Source organism: Anabrus simplex, chromosome 1, assembly GCF_040414725.1.
Source record: "Anabrus simplex isolate iqAnaSimp1 chromosome 1, ASM4041472v1, whole genome shotgun sequence".
Lineage (NCBI taxonomy): Eukaryota > Metazoa > Arthropoda > Insecta > Orthoptera > Tettigoniidae > Anabrus > Anabrus simplex.
In genome coordinates, this window is record NC_090265.1 from 472757844 (window position 1) to 472778146 (window position 20303).

Genomic DNA, 20303 nt, shown 5'->3' on the forward strand with positions numbered 1-20303 from the left:
TACTTTTCCATTCAGATGTTAGCTTGCATTCAGGAGATAGTGGGTTTGCAGCCCACTGTTGCGGCCCTGAAGAAGGTTTTCCATGGTTTTTCATTTTCACACCAGGAAAATGCTTGTGCTGTACCTTAATTAAGGCCATGGCTGCTTCCTTCCTACTCCTAGCTCTTTCCTATCCAGTTGGCGCCTTAAGACGTATCTGTGTCGGTGTTATGTAAAGCAAATTGCACGTTTAAGCATTGTTCTTTTTTGTTTAAGCGCCAGCCCCGTGATGTAGGGGAAGCGTGCCTGCCTCTTACCCGGAGGCCCTGGGTTAAATTCCCAGCCAGGTCAGGGATTTTTACCTGGACCTGAGGGCTGGTTCGAGGTCCACTCAGCCTATGTGATTAGAATTGAGGTGCTATCTGACCGGTCTAGAAAGCCAAGAATAACGGCCGAGAGAATTTGTCGTGCTGACCACATGACACCTCGTAATCTGCAGGCCTTCGGGCTGAGAAGCGGTCGCTTGGTAGGCCAAGGCCCTTCAAGGGCTGTAGTGCCACAGGTTTGGTTTGGTTTTTCTTTTTGTTTAAGCCCAATACTGGTGTTGGTTACAGATTACATGTAATGCATATGCTGTGGTAGCAAAGTGACCAGACTGATGTTAACAGGGGTCCGAAACAACACCAAAGAATTTGAGATGTGTGGAAATGTTGCCAAACTGAGTTAGTGTGAAAATTCTTAGCCTTTACGATCGAAGACCACATACACAACATGGTTATTTGGCAATGTTTGTACAGACTAGTGGCGAATGTACAGAACAGGTCTCGCTCTTTTGCCGTTTTATGAAAAAGTGGGACATTTGAAGTTTATAGTCTGCAAAGGTGGACATTTGGGCATCCTGCCATACTCACAAATTTCAGGAAGATAGACATTGCAAAAGGAAGACTTCTGATCAGCCTAGGTATATAAGGTCTGTGCTTTGATGATAGGCATTCAGTCATTTACACTTGTGAAAATTTGTAACAAGGCATAGATTTGAAATTGACTTTACCCTATAAAGACTAGTGAATAATAATAAATACATGTTCAACCAATTCTATTAGGGGCTTGATAGCTGAGTGATGTAGTCGCTTGTTTCTCACCAAGTCAGTCATGGTTTAAATCCCCTACAAATTATTTGAAATTTTTAAAATGCAAAAGTAATGTCATTGTGGTTTGGATTCCATGTAAAATGGTTGGTCCCATGGCTATGATCTCAATATCAACAGTTATATAAAACTACAAGCTTGTCTTCAAATCTGAATAGCATACTATATTTTCGAGCTTGAACACATGCAATTTCAAAAATTGAGAAATTATCGACTCGCTTTCATGTATCAAAGACATAATATGAGTGCTTTTCAGAATAATGTTATTTGTAAACAATGCTGTTGTGAATTAGGCCTATGATAGCTGCTATAATAATAAATATTCCATTTTAAACGTGTCCAATATAATATTTCTGGGTTTTGTCCCTTGAGCATAGTTGTGAAGTATTTTGGTAAACATTTGATTTTTCTTCTTTCTTTTATAGGTATCTTTCAGCCTTCGTGACAATTCTAAAGGCACTGTGATGTTTGAAAAACATAAAAGCACTGATTTCCTCACCTGCTTCAGTCATATCTTTGGCCAGACAGTAGCTGATTCTCTTGCACCTATCTGTTGTGAATCAGACAGATTTAAAATAAGAGGTTTTATTAGTAAGGAGCCACATAGAATGAAACAGATACAGTTTATTTATGTTAATAAACGATTGATTGTTAAAACAAAATTGCATCGTCTTATCAATGCTTTGTTAGCTAAAAGCTCAATTCTTAGAGGAAATGGACCTTGGAGACATAAACCTATTCCTAAAGCTGTTTCTGCTGATCGATGGCTTGCATTTCCATCACCTGAGAAGAAAAACAAGTTTCCTGTATTTATTATTCAAATAGAATGTGAAAGCAAAGAATATGATGTATGTTTGGATCCGAAGAAAACGCATATTGAGTTTGAAGATTGGAAATCTCTTTTAGAATGTGTTGAAGAGGCAATCAGAAATTTCTTGGAAAGAGAACACCTAGTGGAAGTTCAAGAAAGATCTACGACCTCCAGTTCTCAGGGAACAGAGTATGACAAAGAAGTTAGCATAGGAAATAAAGGTGTAGTAATTGAAGAAGAAACTGTAAATAAAGATAAAACAATTCAATATTCAAGAAAACAATGTGAAGAAATAGCAGAAAATAATTTTAAAACTGGTTCTGTTCTTAATAATGAAGAATCAGTGAATTTGCCTAATGTAATTCATGGCATTATGGCCAAGCGAAGGAGCATTGTACATAGTCCTAAAATTGCAAATTCTTCTCAAAATTGTAATGAAAAGATTTTGAACAGTCCTGGAATAAGTGGTAATGTTCCTGTGTTATTTAGAAATTGTGCACAAAATAGTTGTACTAATGAAAATTTAGACCATGGTGCAAATGATACCTATCAAAATACAGCCACCTGTAACAAAACTGTTGCTGGTCCCAAAAATAATGAATTTTCACTGACGAATAAATATAAGGGTGCTGATACTGAAGGTAATACTCCACCAATAGTTAAATTTAAGAATAAGCATCAGCGGTCATCTGTGTTGAATCTTAAAATAACTAAAGGTGCCTATCTGTTTAGACTAGAGGAAGATAGGAAAAGAAATATATCTAAAATTTTGAAGAAGTATGACATTTCTGAGATGAAAAGTAAAATAAAACGAGCTGGTAAGTCTAAAACAAATTACAAGATAGATCCTTTAAAATTGAGTGAGGCAACAAGTCATACAAAACATTCCATACCAGTACTTGTGAAAGAAAATTGCCAAGGAGACATACCAGTACTTGATAATAGCAGTAATGCAACACGTAAGCAAAATATTGTTTCCGCTGAGAAAGATATACCTCTAGGAATTGTATTACCTTCTGACCTCAGTTTGCGTGAAAGAATTGAAGAAAGTCTTGAAAATGTTCAAGAAACAATAAACGAACCTGTTTGGCAGTACCATGACAAAAATGAGTCCACTTCATTGTTAGAAATGAGTGTAGTTACTGAGAATAATGTTATACCTTGCAATACTAATCTTTCTTTGAGAACTGCAAATGAAACAGATGACTTATGTTTTCTCAAAAATATGGATGTTGGACTTTCTTCACCAAAGATTTCATCCTATGAAGAAACATTGTCCATTGATGAGGAAAATTTTACTGTAAGTCTTCCTGGATTGTCTTCCAATATCTTATCTCCTTTATCGAATAGAAACGAGAAGAATTTCCTGACAACACAAGATTTTTTATGTACTGTTGATAATAGTGTGTGTGAAAAGAAATTTTTATCAGATATTAGAAATAAACTCCCTAGTGCATCCAAAGAACTTCCTATGTTTGAAATGCCAATTTCTAATATAACAGAATCAATCTCTTGTGAATTCTCTTCAAAACTATATAATAAAAGTGCTTGTTTGGATGATGTTAATGAGGAATATGAGAATAGCAGATACCTCGACACACATGTTCTTGATTCTGGTCTATTTTTTCCTAATATTATTACATCTGCCACTCCAACAAAACCTATTAAAACTCCAGTATCTGAGTGGAACCATCAAACATCTCCATATTTCAATACACCTGAATGTAAAGAACATCTCAATATTTCAAATTTTGGAACCTTCTCAAGAAATAATTCACTTGACAGGCCTCAATATGACATTTCAGGTGTTATGCGGTTACATAAGACCGTGCACTGTACATCTGGATTGCAGGATAATGATCTTGATTTTTCAACTTTTGAAGTATTAAATGAATGTGAGCCAGTTTTGAATAAAGGTGCTCAATCTGGTGTTTCAAGAGAGAACATTGTTTTTGGCAGCTCATCCTTTAATAAAGAGAAAAATATGCCTTTGCAGACAGAATTATATTGTTTAACAAATTCAGTTTCAGACCCAAAACTACCTATTAAAAATAATCCAAAGATTGTTGACTATCTGATATCTGAAGAAAGTCAAAGCTCTTGTGAATCGTTAAATGGTAATGATTTGGTAACCAAGAGTGCATCTTCTGATTTAGAATGTGAAGAAAGGTGTACATTAAATCCACAGCCCAGTATTGGTAATGCGTTTCTTACGTGGAAGAAAAAGAAAGTTACGTTTTCCGAAACTCTAAAATACATTACTCCTAATAGCGAAAATTGCTACCAAGACTTAGGAAACAAATGTGTTCCAAATTCATCAGATGAAAGCCAGAATAGTGAAACTAATAGCTTAAAGCAGAGAGACATTTTGCGGAGTGTAAAGTATCAGATTCAGATTAAACCTCTAAGCATGTCTGAAATTACAGTGATTTCTATACCACCTATTTCTTCACCTTACTTTCCAAAGAAGACATTAGTTCATGAAACAGATTCACAGAGTATGGCTAATTCATTAGAGAACATGGATATAAATGACAATGGTTCTGAGTCAGAAAACTGTTCAGGTAACTGTAACATTGAGCCATCAAACAGCAGCAGTGAACTATCAAGTTCAGGTGAAATACCTCTTACACAGTTGACTCCACCACACTTACAATTAAGTGGGAATAACATTCTAGAAAGTGAGTCTTTAGTTCCAAGGTATTTACCCCTCATTGAAGAACATGATAAAACAGATAGTAACAGTAATGAAATGTATGCATCTCCATACTTCAGTTTTGTTTCAAAGGATTCCTGTAAAGACATTTCACAGTCAGAAATAGAAATGCAAATTGGCAGTGTCAGTAGAAAAAGAAATGTTGATAATGATGTGGACAGTATGTATGGTAAAAAATCAATTCTTGAAATTGATACTTGTCATGAATCTAGTGAAAACACATCACCTCAGCATGTGATTAATAATGATACTGTAACTTCACAAGATTCATTTAGAGAACAGGACGGTGTTCTAAATAATTTAACTTCCTCTCAGGCAATTCATGTTCCTGATTTTAATTTAACAAAAAATCCAGAACAAGTGAATGAATTGGAAGAAATATCGAAGATTGTGAACAAAAATGAAGAATGGATACAGATGACAAATAGCGAAGGCAAAATATTTTACATGAATAAACGTAGTGGGATGACTTCATTTAATCCACCAGCTACAAATGAACCTAATACATTTACTATGTCAAAACGTTATGAATTCATTCCTAAAGGAATGTCTCCTATCTTGGATGATAAAGTTCCTAGTGCTCTTAGAGGCAATGTAGATATGTCACCAAATTCACGTGAAGTTTTGCACAGTATGCTGTTAAATGATGCTGTCCTTGATGATTACTTGTCTACTGTAAAATGGAAAGATTTACCTGATCAGCATTTTCTAGGTAAGTACCTCATTGGAGGTTTACTTTTACTTTACTCTTGTTGTTGACTAGTTGTACACATGTAGCTTTGATGAGCATATTTTTATGTGTGTTGCATTTACCTACAGAGGTATATTCTTTCCTTATGAAAGGTAAGGTATATGAAACATTTTTGAGATGATATTAAATCAGGATTAATAAATCCTGGTTTAATGTTTCAGTTAACATGAGTTCCAAACCAGAATTATGTCATGACCGTGAGAATTATTGTTGATGGTTCTCCCTTTACACTTGAAGAAGTTCAACATGTAATCAACAAACAACGTGATAATAAATACCCAGGAATAGATGGAATTTCAGCCAATATAATAAAAAATATACAAATATGTTGCCCAAAATTACTTTTGAATATGTTTAACATGTACCTGAAACTTGATGTTTCTCCTGACTGTTGGAAGGGGCTGCAGTGAAAATTATTCCAAAATCAAATCTTCAAACAAGGCTGTTGCAAAATCTTATAGGCCTCTATGTCTATTGCCAGTGTTAGGAAAAATATTAGAAAAACTATTAATCAATGCGCAGTAACAGTCTTTTAAATGACAGCCAGTTTGGGTTCACAGCACAGAAGTCACCAGAGGATGCAATACGACTGATAGTCGAATGGATAGAAGAGGTATTTACAGAAAGGAAGACCGCGCTGCTGATCTCATTAGATATCTCAGGAGCGTCTGACAGTGCCTGCTGGCTGAAAATATTACATCAGCTGGAAAAAAAAAAAAAAATCATGTCCTAGAAACTTATAATCAAAAGGCAAAGCTCACAATTGGCAGTATTACATTTACCAAAAATGTCACAAAAGGCTGTTCTCAAGGTTCTGCATGTAATCCAGGGTTCTGGACAATTCTCTGTGATGATCTACTGACTGTCACATAATTGCTTATGCAGACGATGCCCTTCTTCTACTTAAAAGTGATGATGATTCTAGTTTGACTTTTCGAGCTAATACAGTGCTAAATACAATTTACAACTGGGGATTTGAAAATAAATTGGAGTTCAACTCTCAAAAAACAAGCGGCATGTTCATTATGAGGAAGAGGAAAGCTGAAACACCTGTAGTTCACATGAATGGACAAGTTATAAAACTGGTGGATCAAATGTCATACCTAGGTGTTATTTTAGATAGAAAACTAACATTTAGAGTTCACTTCAACGCTCTGTCTGCCAAAGCTAGCGAATTGCTGTCTGGCTTCACTATTGCTACCATATTGACATGGAGTCTTAATCCAGAACTATTAAAGACAATAAATCATGGAGCAGGTGAACCGTTATTACTGTATGGTGCATAATGTATTGAAAATGAAGTGGGTTCAAGCCAAACTAGCCCAAATTCAAAGAGGTTTTGTACTCAGAATTATTCATGCATACCGTACAACATCCATGGAAGCAGCCCTTGTTGTGGCGGGAATCCCAACTTCACATTTAACAGCCATTGCAAAAGCTGAGCTCACATTCACAAAAATGGTGTTTTGTATCCTGATAGGATCTTAAGGGTTACTCCTGAGCTGCAAGCTAATGCATTGACAGCAGGTCACCCAAGTAAATTTGTCAATAATCTTACGCGAGGAACGTGCAACACACAACATAATTACAATATTTATACGGATGGGTCCCGGATTAGCAAAGGAAAATATGGTTGATTTGTAGGATGTGCTTTTGTTGTGCTACAGAGGAACAGTGAGGTGTATACTGAAAAATTTAGACTGTCTCCCTCATGTTCAGTCTTTCAAGCAGAACTGTGTGCGATACAACAGGAAGTTATGTGGATTAAAAAACACAGTTGTGCTGTGCAAATATTGAGTGATTCTCAGGCAGCTTTGAAAGCAATCCAAGAAAAATATAACTTTCATCGGGTAGCTGTTAATATAAGATCACACATTAGGCTACAGTAAACATAATATCTGCATGAAATGGGTCCAGGCTCATGACGGAGTAGAAGGAAGTGAGAGAGCTGATGAACTTGCCAAAGCAGCTACTATTTTTTTCTGATGCTCTGTTGATATATGAAAAGTGCTGTGTGTCTCTTGTAAAAAAGGAACTGAGAGAGTATACACAAGATATGTGGAACATCCAATGGATCACCAGCATAAACAGCTGGCTAATAAGGGATTTGTTCTTTTCAAGTATTCAAGACAGACTACAAAGTAGGTTATTGCAACTTGAACATATTATAACTCAGTTTCTGACAGGACATGGAAAGTTTGGATCATACTTCGGGAGGTTTAAAATCAATATTCAGAAGCCTGTGAAAAAACTGTTCCCCATCTTTTATTTGAGTATCTAATTTTTGACAGGAGTAGAAATGAAATATTAATGCATTTAAACTTGTTTAATATTGAATACCAAGCAGCTCTCACTATGGTATTTCAGAGAAGATGCTGCTATAAAGTGTTTTTTAAATTTCTCCACCTCATTTATAAGTCATCTCCATTTTAAATGCAATTGGCATGTATTAACTTAGTCTCAATGTCTGTAGCCCTAATATACTACTAGTAAAATAGGGTTTGTAACTGGATATTCAATAATAATAATAATAATAATAATAATAATAATAATAATAATAATAATAATAATAATAATAATAATAATAATAATAATAATAATAAAATTGTTAATGGTTATGACCAATGTTTCTCTGTAAAAGTAGGTTTAAAATGTGTCAGTACTAACCAACTTTTTTACTACTTAACACTAGGTTTACCGCAGCGGTCAAAATGACCGTTTTCAGTTTTGTTTTCTCTATCACTCTGGTTATACGGTTAGAACATACAAACCCTTTGGTGGCTTTTATTGATATTAAGTGTACTTTTCGGCATATAGCTTCAAAAACCCGTAACTCCTTTCTAGTTAGTGCTATGAGGTCATATACCTACTTTTACCGGACGGTCATTTTGACCGGTATTGCAGTAGCTATACGATCAGACTTTTGTAGCATTCATTTAGAACGGGATACCATTCTAACAAGCTGCTACAGTGTACTTTATTACTGTAGTATCGAATAGAACTTATTGTTGTGCTGCAATGGGACAGCTGTTGGCTCTTTACAAACAATGATACAAGTACACTGACAGGAAAGAATAGTCGGTATTTGTACAGTAATGAAAGGTGTGCAATCATAACGAGCAGTCAATTGTCGTGTTCACTCGTTACAAACATTCAAACTAGATTTCCCTATTGTTTGTAATTACCCCGAAGAAACATATTTTCGCGTATTCTGCAAATGGATGCCGAAATTCTGAAGCATAAGCATATAATTTCCCCATCACAATCATGCGATGAATCTGGGACTGATTTACACCTCGATAATTGCAAAGACGTGTGTAACTTGACAAACAGAAATAGTTCGGGTAGTGATTCTAGTTGCGTCGAGCCTGTAGAATTTCTATGTGAACATGAAATCTCATAGCAGCCTTCGACCTCAAAGGTTAGGGAACTATTCGCCAAATGGCGACGCACGCACACTAGCAAAGCAGCTGATGACAAAGGTAAGCCTATTTGAATTTAGTCAACTACAGGATGCCGAGCATACGGTGTGGTAAGTCAACATATGGGCGTGGTCAGCATATGACGGTTGGCGAGGATGAAGTCGCTTTGGATGGAACAGTGCGGACTCTTGTTGATCTACAAAGCCTGCCAGGCTGTCGTGTACTGAGGGAAGTCCGAGGTCCCACAGGACATGCAACTCGCCACATTGAAGGAACTTGTGCCGCGACAGCTTGACATCTTTTTATTGACGAATCCAAGCTGCGCCACATCAAATGATATAATGAGGTTGGAGCCCGCGAATTTCTGAACAATCCTGAACGGACACTTTCTTTTGAAGAATTGGACGCTGTCATTGGTATTTTATACGCACGCAGAACTTATGGAGCTGACACGACCGTCGTCGATCTGTGGTCTCAGAATTGGGGTCCTGGAATTTTCTCCCAAACTGTGGCATGAAACCGTTTCCTGGATATCATGAGGTTTCTTGTATTCGATGGAAACTCTACCAGCAGGGATCACTGAAAATTGATAGATTGGCGCTTGTATCTGTTGTGCGGGACAAATTTATATCTAATTTTATTGTTTGCTTCAGACCAAGTGAGAACATTACCGTGGATGAAAAACTCTTTCCATCGAAAGCTACTGTAGATGCCCATTTATGCAGTATATGGCCAATAAACCAGAAAAGTTTGATATGAAATTTTGGTTGGCTGTCGATGTGGAAGCCAAGTATGTTGTAAACGGTTTTCCCTATCTTGGAAAAGATGAAACGCGACCAACCGATCGGACCCTAAGTGAATACGTATTATTGCGTCTTGCTGAGTTTTTCATCAATCAGGGAAGAAGTGTGCAATGGGAACAAGACAATTGAAAGGTATGCAATCTGTAGAAAACTGGTCTGTGGTTAAGTTAACTTCAGAGGTGACCAAGCAAAGTGTGTGTGTACAGTGCGACAAGTAAGTTGAAAAGCAGAAAGTGATATTCATGCAGATATGCATATAATGTAAGCTAATGTGTGTAAGAACAACATTCTGCCTTACGAGTGTACTTATTTGTTTATTTATTTATTTATTCATAATAGTGTTTACAAATCATGCATGATAATAATGAAGTTATGGTCTATGATGTTTTTATACTGAATTCAAACCCTTTTCTGGCACCAATATCCTCAAGAAACGAATGCGTGCCACTATCGGTCAAAATGACCGCTTCGGTAAAAGTAGGTAGAAAGAGTGTTTGGTAATCCTAGTGTTAAAGTAAATTCATGAACTTGCATTCCTTGAGGTGATACAGCTCCTTTTAGGTACTTACCTAATGGAGGTGAGGTGCCTGCACCTTTCTGGCTACATATCAACCCACTGTCAATCTTAAATCTTTTGAAAAGGCTAGGGATTGAATCCATGCCTTCAAGGATGGGAACTAATTGTGCTAACTGTTACGCTACAGAGGTGGACACTTATACTTAGTATATCATTACCACTTACCACTTTTTGTATTAATGGTGATGGTAGTATGTAAATATTTGTTATAATCTGCTTATTACATATAATATAAGTCATATTTAGCCCATACTTTCAACTTTGAATAGTTTTATGCTATTATCAGTAAAAAAGTTCCACCTTTACAGTAGTCACAAAATTTAATCTTAAAACAAAGTTAAGTTAAGGAGATAAAGCTGGAATTCAAGAGGACAAATTGGGGCAAATATTTGTTTATAGGAAGGGGAATTAGGGATTGGAAAAACTTACCAAGGGAGATGTTCAATAAATTTCCAATTTCTTTGCAATCATTTAAGAAAAGGCTAGGAAAAAAAACAGATAGGGAATCTGCCACCTGGGCGACTGCCCTGGTGATTGAAATCAAAATCTTCTACAGGTACATGTTTCATCCCTCTTGAGGACATCTTCAGCCTTATAAAGGACAAAAGTTAAGTAGTAAATATAAAAGCATATTTAAGTTGTTGTTACAAAACGTGCTTCAATAGCTTAAACCTATAGGTCTTCATACATCATTTAACAAGAAAGTGGCAACATGCAATCAAAAGGCTGAAGATGTCTCCATGTGGGATGAAACATGTACCTGTAACTTTGTTTTAAGATTAACTTAGTGAGTATTCTAAAGGTGGAATTTTTGCTGATAATATGAAATAATTGCTTAGGTATCCAACTAGTTTCATTCTGCCAAGCAAGTTTGCTACACACGTGATTGTGAGCTTGCATTTAGGAGATGGTGGATTCAAACCTCACTGTTGGCAGCCATGAAGATGGTTTTCATGGTTAATAAAAGGCCAGAATCTCTTCCTTTCCTTTCCTATCCCATTGTCCCTATAAGATTAGTCTGTGTCAGTGGTGACGTAAAACAAATGGAAAAAAATCATTCTGTCAATATACCTTTTCCATTGCAATAGTTTTGTCTGCATAATTTGAGATGTTTTTCCATGTTTCAAATCATCATAGGGTTTTTGCCCTTTTTAGGGTCCTGAGTGACGTTCTCACCATCCGTGATGGGGCATACAGCCAGACATTGTCCTCCCGCAACTCAGGCTCTCCACAGCAGAGACCACGCCCCTCAGTCATCTATCCAGCAGTCTGCCCATGGCCCAAACCTAGCCAGGTTTGTTCCCCCCCTTCAGTAGACCTATTCATGTGGTTTCCACTTGGCATTCCCATGACTGAGTTCACAGCCATGAGTTTCCCCCTCGGTTGGGTTCACACCTTCCCCAACCCGCGGCTCATCCAGGCTACGTAGAGCAAAGTGATGTGTTGGTTCCAGCACCCTGCAGTGAGCCTTCACTTCAATCACCAGCACCATTTCACCTGAACCACTGTATCACCCATGTGGAGAAACCCTGGATGCCTCTCTAGCATGTGTGGGTGAAACTTCCACTTCTAAGCCTTGGCTTAGGCTAGTAACAGTCACAATGCCTCAAGATGTTTTCTGGCAATACCTGTTTTTGGTCCGCAAGAGGTATTTTATTTCCCTCAGACCCACTAGACAAGTCGGATGAGCCCCCTACCCGCCACTACCGCCTGTGGGTGGGGGACGCAGATGAAGAATACACCCACGGTGTCCCCTGCCTGTCATAAGAGGCAACTAAAAGGGGCCCCAGGGCTCTCAACTTGGGAGCGTGGGTTGGCGACCATGGAGCCCTTAGCTGAGTCCTGGCATTGCTTCCACTTGTGCCAGGCTCCTCACTTTCATCTATCCTGTCCGACCCTCCTTGGTCAACTTTTGTTCTTTTCTGACCCCGACGGTATTAGAGCATTCGAGGCCTAGAGAGTCTTTATTAATAATTATTAATAATCTTGACCATGATGGTCGGGATTGGATCCGTATTGACTTAGTAACAGTAAATATGTTGGAAGATAGTCCGCCTAGTCAATACTATTCATTTATTTACCTTTCACCTTAACATCTAGTACATGTTTTGAGAATATTATGCATTCTCTTCCTCAGCTAGTAGATTAAAATTCAGTATACAATAAGACCTGACTAAAATACGGGGGCCCCCATTAAAATTCAAAACAATGAGTATGACAATGTGACACTTAAAAATTTTGGATAGTACAAACATAGAATTAAAATCCCATTTTGTCAAGTACAAATTAAAAACACAGTATAGTAATGTCTAATTAAATACAACGTCTTGTGATGATATGAATTCACAGTGTCCTTGAAGTTGCCTTGCGTAGTTCAAAAATGTTGAGTTAAGAATTAATGAAATTGCATTAAAGCTTGAAGTCCTGCCAATATCCACCGTTAAGGACACCGTAAATTCACATCATTATACGACGCTGTGTCCAATATTTTAATTTAAATAGACATCATTTTAACACCCATTAATGGTGGATATCGGCAGGACTTCAAGTTTTAATGCAATTTCATTCATTCTTAACTCAACATTTTTGAACTACGCAAGGCAACTTCAAGGACACTGTGAATTCTTATCATCACAAGACGTTGTATTTAATTAGACATTACTATATTGTGTTTTTAATATGTACTTGACAAAATGGGATTTTAATTCTATGTTTGTACTATCCAAAATTTTTAAGTGTCACATTGTCATACTCATTGTTTTGAATTTTAATGGGGGCCCACGTATTTTAGTCAGGTCTTATTGTATATTGAATTTTAATCTACCAGCTGAGGAAGAGAATGCATAATATTCTCGAAACATGTACTAGATGTTAAGGTGAAAGGTAAATAAATGAATAGTATTGACTAGGCGGACTATCTTCCAACATATTTACTGCCTAGAGAGTCTTTCATTTTCATGCCCTTCGTGGCCCTTGCCTTTCTTCGTCCGTTACCTCAGTTTTCGAAGTGACGGATCCCTACTTTTTTCTTCTTTTTTGCTCATTGTCTACCCCCTGTAGGTGGGGGATGCAGACAAAAATACACCCACGGTATCCCCTGCCTGTCGTAAGAGGAGACTAAAAGGGGCGACTAAGGGATGATTGCACTGGAACCATGGAACTACTTGTGATTAGTGCCATCATGCGGGGAACACCATAGGTTGCCTTTACTTGCGAGTAGTACCACTGTGTTAGGTACTCAATAGTTTTGTGATTCGTAGCAGCAGAGCAGGGTTCACTATGGGTTTTCAGTACCTGTAATTAGTACCCCTAAATGAGGAACACCACTGTCTTATGTTGCCCGTGATTAGTACCATCAAGTGAGAAACATCACGGGTCTGGGCATTGCCTGTGGTTAGTAACACAATATGAGTGACACCGTGGGTCTTTGTTGCCTGTGATTAGTACCCACTATATGCGGAACACCACAGGAATACCAGCACCCGTGATTAGTACACCTAGGTGAGGAACACTATGGGTTTGCTTTGCCTGTGAGATTTTCCATTATGTGAGAAACACCAGAGGTCTGTGTTACCTGTGCGATGTACAGTACTTGTGAGTAGTACCATAATGTTTGGAACACTGTGAGTTTACGCTACCTTTGATTAATACCGCAACCTGAGAAATACCATGGTTCTCCTTTACTAGCGATAAGTGCCATTATGAGGGACCGTTGACATGGATATTGAACTCCTTTAGACAACAAGCATCATTGATTCAGGATTGTGCTTGGGAAACAGTCCCTTTTTTCTGTAATATTGTTTCTGGTCAGGTGAGGTATTGCGGGTCGGATCTGCTGATTGTTTTAAATTCATTCTTCATCATCACATTTTGAATTCTGGCCAGTGGATGAATATTTTACTTTTAAATTGTCATTGCATTTCGTTTCATTTCATACCATTGGGGCCGATGACCTAGATGTTAGGCCCCTCTAAACAACAAGAATCATCATCATCATCATCATCATCACCTATCCGCCACCTGGGATGCGCCCGATAGGGGAACAGGTAAAGAAAACCCCACGGGTTCTCCGAGCAGAGATGCAACACGTCAAGCTGACTGGTCTGTAATTAGCTGCTTTATCACCCTTTCCTTTATACACTGGGGTTACTATGGCAACTCTCCATTCATTTGGTATAGCTCCTTCATGCAAACAGTAATCATATAAATATTTCAGATATGCCACTATATCCCAACTCATTATTTTTAGTATATCCCCAGAAATCTTATCAATCCCAACTGCTTTTCTAGCTTTCAAATTTTGTATCTTTGTGTAAATGTCTTTATTATCATAGGTATATTTCAGTATTCTTCCAGAATTAGTCACCTCCACTAACTCAATATTATCATTTTAACCAACATACTGCTGACTGAATAGTTCTGCTTTCTGTAAATCTTCACATAATTACTCCCCGTGTTCGTTAATGATGCCTTAAAGTACCTATACATACCCTTCCATTTTTCACTAAAATTTGTATGCTTGTTACCATATCAATCTTAGCTGACTTCTTTGCTCGATTCAATTTCCTATTAAGTTCCTTCAATTTCTCCTTACTTCTACAATCATTTCTAACTCTATTTCTTTCTAATCTGCACCTTCTTCTTATAATATAGGAGGTCTTTACCATCCCTTACAACCTTTGAAGATACATACCTGTTTTTACATTCCTCAACCAATTGCTTGAAACCCATCCCACAGGTTGTCTAAATTTTTATTTACCATTTTCCACTGGTAATAATCACTCCCCCATTCTCACATCAGCCATATAGAACTGCGTGATAGTCCTAGTTTTACACCCTCCTTTCTATCACATTTATTTTTAACAACAACAAAAACAGATTTGTGATCAATTATACCATCTCTTACTTCAGTTTCTCTATAGAGTTCATCTGGTTTTACCAGCAACATGTCCAGACTATTCCTCCCTCTAGTTCATTCCATTACTTTCTGATTCAGCTGTCCTTCACAGATTAACTTATTTACTATTTGTTGGTCATGCTTTCTGTCATTTGCATTACCTTCCCAGTTACCATTTGGTAAATTGAGGTCACCTGCTACAATAACATTTCTTTCTGTGATGTCCCTACACAGCCGATTATTTTATCAAATAATTCCACATCAGTGTCATTGCTACCCTTTCCAGATCTGTATACCCCCAAAAACATCAAGTTACCTATTACTTTAGATCTAGTTGGTTGTGCGGTTAGGGTCGCACGTGTTTGAGCTTGCATTTGGGAGAATCTCATTGTCGGAAGCTCTAAAGATGGTTTCCCATTTTCACACCAGGCAAATGCAGGACCTTAATTAAGGCCACTTCCGATTCCTTTTCACTCCTAGCCTGTCTCACCATGAGAACTTAGTCTTAAACCTAGAAGTTTTTATTTCTCATCCTTAACTTTCCATTGCTTACAAATTCTTCTTTCAGCAGTATGAATACTCCTCCTCATATCATTTGTATCCTGTCTCCATGATAAGCACTCATTTCCACAACTATAATACCACTTCCCAGCCATAACAATATATGGTAAATAAATATCTGTTAGCCTATTCAGGTCACAATAAATGGCCAAATTGTTGACTGTGGAATCAGATTTAATTTGCCTGCCAGTCGTTTGAGTGTACCTGTCACACAAAACCATGCATAAAATACTAACTAATGAAGATAATTCACTCAAATTTCATTTTCATGCCATTAAAAGTTATGACTTACCAATACTTCATTCCTTGATTGACTGAAGTTATGTCTTATCAATACTTCATTTCTTGAATGACTGTTTGCTGTGGTACAAATGTTTCATTTGAAGTATTATCAAAATGAGCAGATCCTTGTACTTTTAAAACATTGCATGTTCGGATGGTGGGAGGTATCTAAATTTTTTGTAAATACAGTTGAACCTGCTTTATACGTAACTCTGTTCTGTGTAATTCGTATTTGTACGTAATTTCCTTTAGGTCGCAGAAAAATGTAATTTAAAAGCATTGTTAATTAAATCTTATTTATACGTAGTCTGTTTATATGTAATTCGCTGTTATACGTATTAATTGACAGTGAAATATAACTGAGTTTCGCGTAATTGTAATGAGCACGTGCTTTTTTAAAAGAAAGTACTGTATTTACGAAGTTTCCTCTTTGTCGGCATAGGCAGAAGTAGAGCGGTCGGGTTTCGGTGCTGAAACAGAAGACAAAGATCGCCGAGTGACATTGTTCACCCTTACTTATTAGCGGCGTCACAAAGGCCAACCAGGCAAGTCCTCTTCGCTCTCTATCTCGCTCCTCCTCTACCTTCATCGCTTTTGACCTTCACAATGCCGCCAACGATTAAGATACATTACAAGCAAAGTGTGCGGTTTCTGTGTGGAAACGAAAGAAAATACAGTAAATTTGTTTGAATATGAGAATTTCTTTCGTGGGAACAATGGAGAAGTAAAATGTCCACGGTGCCGGTATCTGGTGTTTACTGTTGAACAGTAGTTTTGTCATTCAGTTGCTTTTGATTAACCATGGAGAACAGTAAAAAGGAAAAGTTATACCCTAGATGAAAAAGTAAAATTTATACGAGAAGTCGACGCTAATCCACACAAAACAATAAAATGATATTGCTTCAGACTTAGGGATTGCTTATACCATGCTATGTACAGTCATCAATAAAAGAAACACTATTTTGGATGAGTTCTTAAAACTGGATTATAAATCAGCAAAGCGCAGCCATTAGTAAGAAGTACGGTACGTAGATTTGGAGAAAGCACTTTTCACATGGTTCCAGCAAAAGCGGGCTGCAGCTCTACCAATTAGTGGAGACATGCTGAAGTCAAAAGCGATAGACTTGGCTAAAATGATGAGTATCACTGCTGATTTCAAGGCTTCATCAGGATGGTTGCAAGGATTTAAAGATCGTCATGGAATCACAGGGAGAACAATTTGCGGTGACTCAAAAGCTGTGGACGACGTTACAATGCAACACTGGAAGGAAGAGGTTCTGCCGGGTATCCTAAGCGATGATCAGCTTCCAAACATCTACAATTGTGATGAGACCGGCCTATTCTACAGTCTCCTTCGTAATGAAACATTAGCTGAAAAAAGTGACTCATGCCATGGAGGGAAGAAAAGTAAAATTCGTGTAACAGGACTTCTCCCCACCAATGTAGATGGATCAGACAAACTTCCTCCACTTGTGATAGGAAAATCGAAGAATCCGAGGTGTTTTTAGGATGAGAAAACAAAACCTACGGAATATGAATCCAACAGAAATGCTTGGATGACTATGCTTCTAATGGAACCGTGGTTGAAAAACTGGACATTAAAATGAAAAAGAAACAGAAAAAGATCGTTCTTCTTATGGATCGATGTGCAGCACATCCATCTCAAATTTTTCTGCAGAATGTCCAAGTGGAATCTTTCCCTCCTAACTGTATCAGTGTTCTACAATCGTTTGATTTGGGCATCATTGCAAATTTCAAAGTGCATTGTAGAAAAATGCTGGTTCAACATTTAATAACACTGAGTGATGCAGGAAATGAACCTATCTCCCTTAATTTGCTAAAGCCGTGGACTTTATTTCGGCTGCCTGGAAGCAGCTGTCGTCCTCCATAATCAGCAACTTTTTCTGCAAAGCTGGTGTCTTACTTGAAGAGGCTGCCTTATGGGGACCAAGTTTTGTCTATCAATGAGCTAACGCTACCGGAGGGTGTAGAATTCGATACTTTTGTGCATTTCGATGATAATCTGGCTGTATGTGGAGAACTACCGGATGAGGAGATTATTGCTGATGTATGTCAACAACGCAGTGGTGATGGACCAGCTACAAGCGATAGTGACAGTGATGGAGATGGAGATAACGATTTGAATCTTGAAACACCTGAACTGAGTGAAGTGTTAAGTGCAATCTATGTGTGTAGGCGTTACATCAGTGCGAAAAGTTGTAGTGAAAATGCTTTGAATTAATTACTAAGTTTGCAAAAGGAGGTTTATACTCTTAATGTGCAAAAAGTGAAACAAGGCAACCTATCTGATTTCTTTAACCCTTTCAGACCCGAAAGAAAACTGGCGGTGTGAATTTTTGTTTGTACGTCAAAAACTGACTAAAATACTCTTAAATACATATATTTTTAGTTTATTTTACAAAATAAAAATTAACATCTGAAAAAAAGCAGCTGCACAATTGTGTGTGTCAGGACTTACTTCACAACTTACAAAAAAGAAAAATTACCTCAATGCATGTGAATATACATATGTACATGATCAAATGTTCTATTTTACAGTGGGGAATAATTTAAAACAATTAAATCTTCGTTCAGACACAAGTAAACGTTACATTTTCTACATTGAGGAGGAGTTTTGCTATTACTGCCCTTTTGGCAGCAGCAGCTTATCGTCAGACCTGAAAGAAATCTGGAGGTGTCAAAACATCAAAAACTTACTAAAATGCTCTCAAATACATGTTTTTACAGTTTATTTTACAAAATAAGAACTATCGGCTGAAAAACAGAACCCACACAATTGTGCGTGTCAGGACTTCATTCACTACTTGCAAAAAATTAAAAATTTAAAAAATTCAACTCACTACATGTGAATAAGCACATGTACATGATCAAATGTTCTATTTTACAGTGTGGAACGATTTTAAACAATTAAAATCTTATACATTACATTTTTCATGTAGAGTACGAGGTTTTCTTTCACAGTCCTTTTTGTGACAGCACCCAGCACTCCTGCATGCATTGCCTGTAAGGAAACCTAGCCCGCACATATGTGCGTATCACCATTCAAAACCTCATGGTATTACATACAATGTTGTAAGTTCACAATTTACGTTTGCTACACAATCTACGCGCTTCATTGAATTCTGATATTCAGTAAAGCTTCTAGATTAATATGAATGCAATAAATAAATACTTACTTTAGGCATTACTGCTTCCTGCGATCTTGCTAATGAACTGTATTTTTAAACTCTTCTTCCTGCCCCCTGGTGGTCAAGTACTAAATAAAAACAGCTGAAGTATATGCTACGTGTCCCGCACAAGCACTGCAGTCCGGTCTAGCACCAAGAAAACGTCAAATAAGCTCAGACATAAATAAAATACGAACCCGCACAATTGTGCGTACACGGTCTGAAAGGGTTGAGGCTGGGCCAAGTTCAAAATAATGTTTTCTGTCTTAATGTATTTGTAATTTGCAAGGATTTACACATGTAGGTCTATTCCATTGGTTTTTCATTAAATATTTGATGTATTGTGTAAGTCGGATTTCTAAGTAATTCTGAGTTATAGTTTTTTCTCTTCCCCTTGATATACGTATAAGTCAGGTTCACCTGTATTTCTGAAACACCACTGTATCCACAAAATGGATTTATATCAGAATTATTGTCTTTTTTCTCCAATTTCCAACCAGTATGGTTCTTTTGTGTCACAGCTGCGCACATTTGGAAAGACCTGGCACGGCACTTTCATTATCTTCAATGCTCCATGCACTCGAGTAACTTTCATTGTTGCTATCACTACCCTCGAACTCTGATTCATTTTCCAAAATGTCATTATTTCCATAATCGCTATCTAAAACACTGTCTACAAGAGTTTTTAAACTCTCCTCATTACTGCGATACCAGTTCTACTGCATAATGAATACTGAATACCGGTGAAAATAAACTGTTGTTGAACAATCCCAGTGTCGCACAGAAATACAGACAACATTGTTTACCAACAGTACATGCTCTAGTTGCTTACACTGTATATTGTGAGAACTTATATTGCAGAGGGAATCTAATATACGAAGATAAGTGAGATACTGCAACATTGCAAGCTTAACCCATTGTATTTATTTGATTATGAACTGAGCTCGTCATTTGATTCATTCACCAAAACACTGCGCACAACCACATCTCATCAAATGATGAAAATGGGTTGAATTACTTTCTTACAGTACTTCTACATTTTAACATTAACTACTTGTTCATCCTTATTTAGCTTCCATCTCCCTGTATTCTCCTCACCGCTCCCTTGTCCACCCAGTTTTCCTGAATGTACGTCCCCATAACTGTTGTAAACAAACCCGCTAACTTA

At 37.4% G+C, this 20303-nt stretch overlaps 1 protein-coding gene across 1 annotated transcript in view; it reads left to right on the forward strand.

The window, feature by feature from the left end:
- The window catches only part of LOC136873939 (DNA mismatch repair protein Mlh3), a 151061-nt gene that overhangs the window by 33095 nt on the left and 97663 nt on the right, over nucleotides 1–20303 (forward strand). Inside the window, exon 4 of the mRNA XM_067147348.2 lies at nucleotides 1553–5366. Within this exon, the coding sequence (XP_067003449.2) occupies nucleotides 1553–5366 (3814 nt within the window). The remainder of the gene's footprint in view (nucleotides 1–1552; nucleotides 5367–20303) is intronic.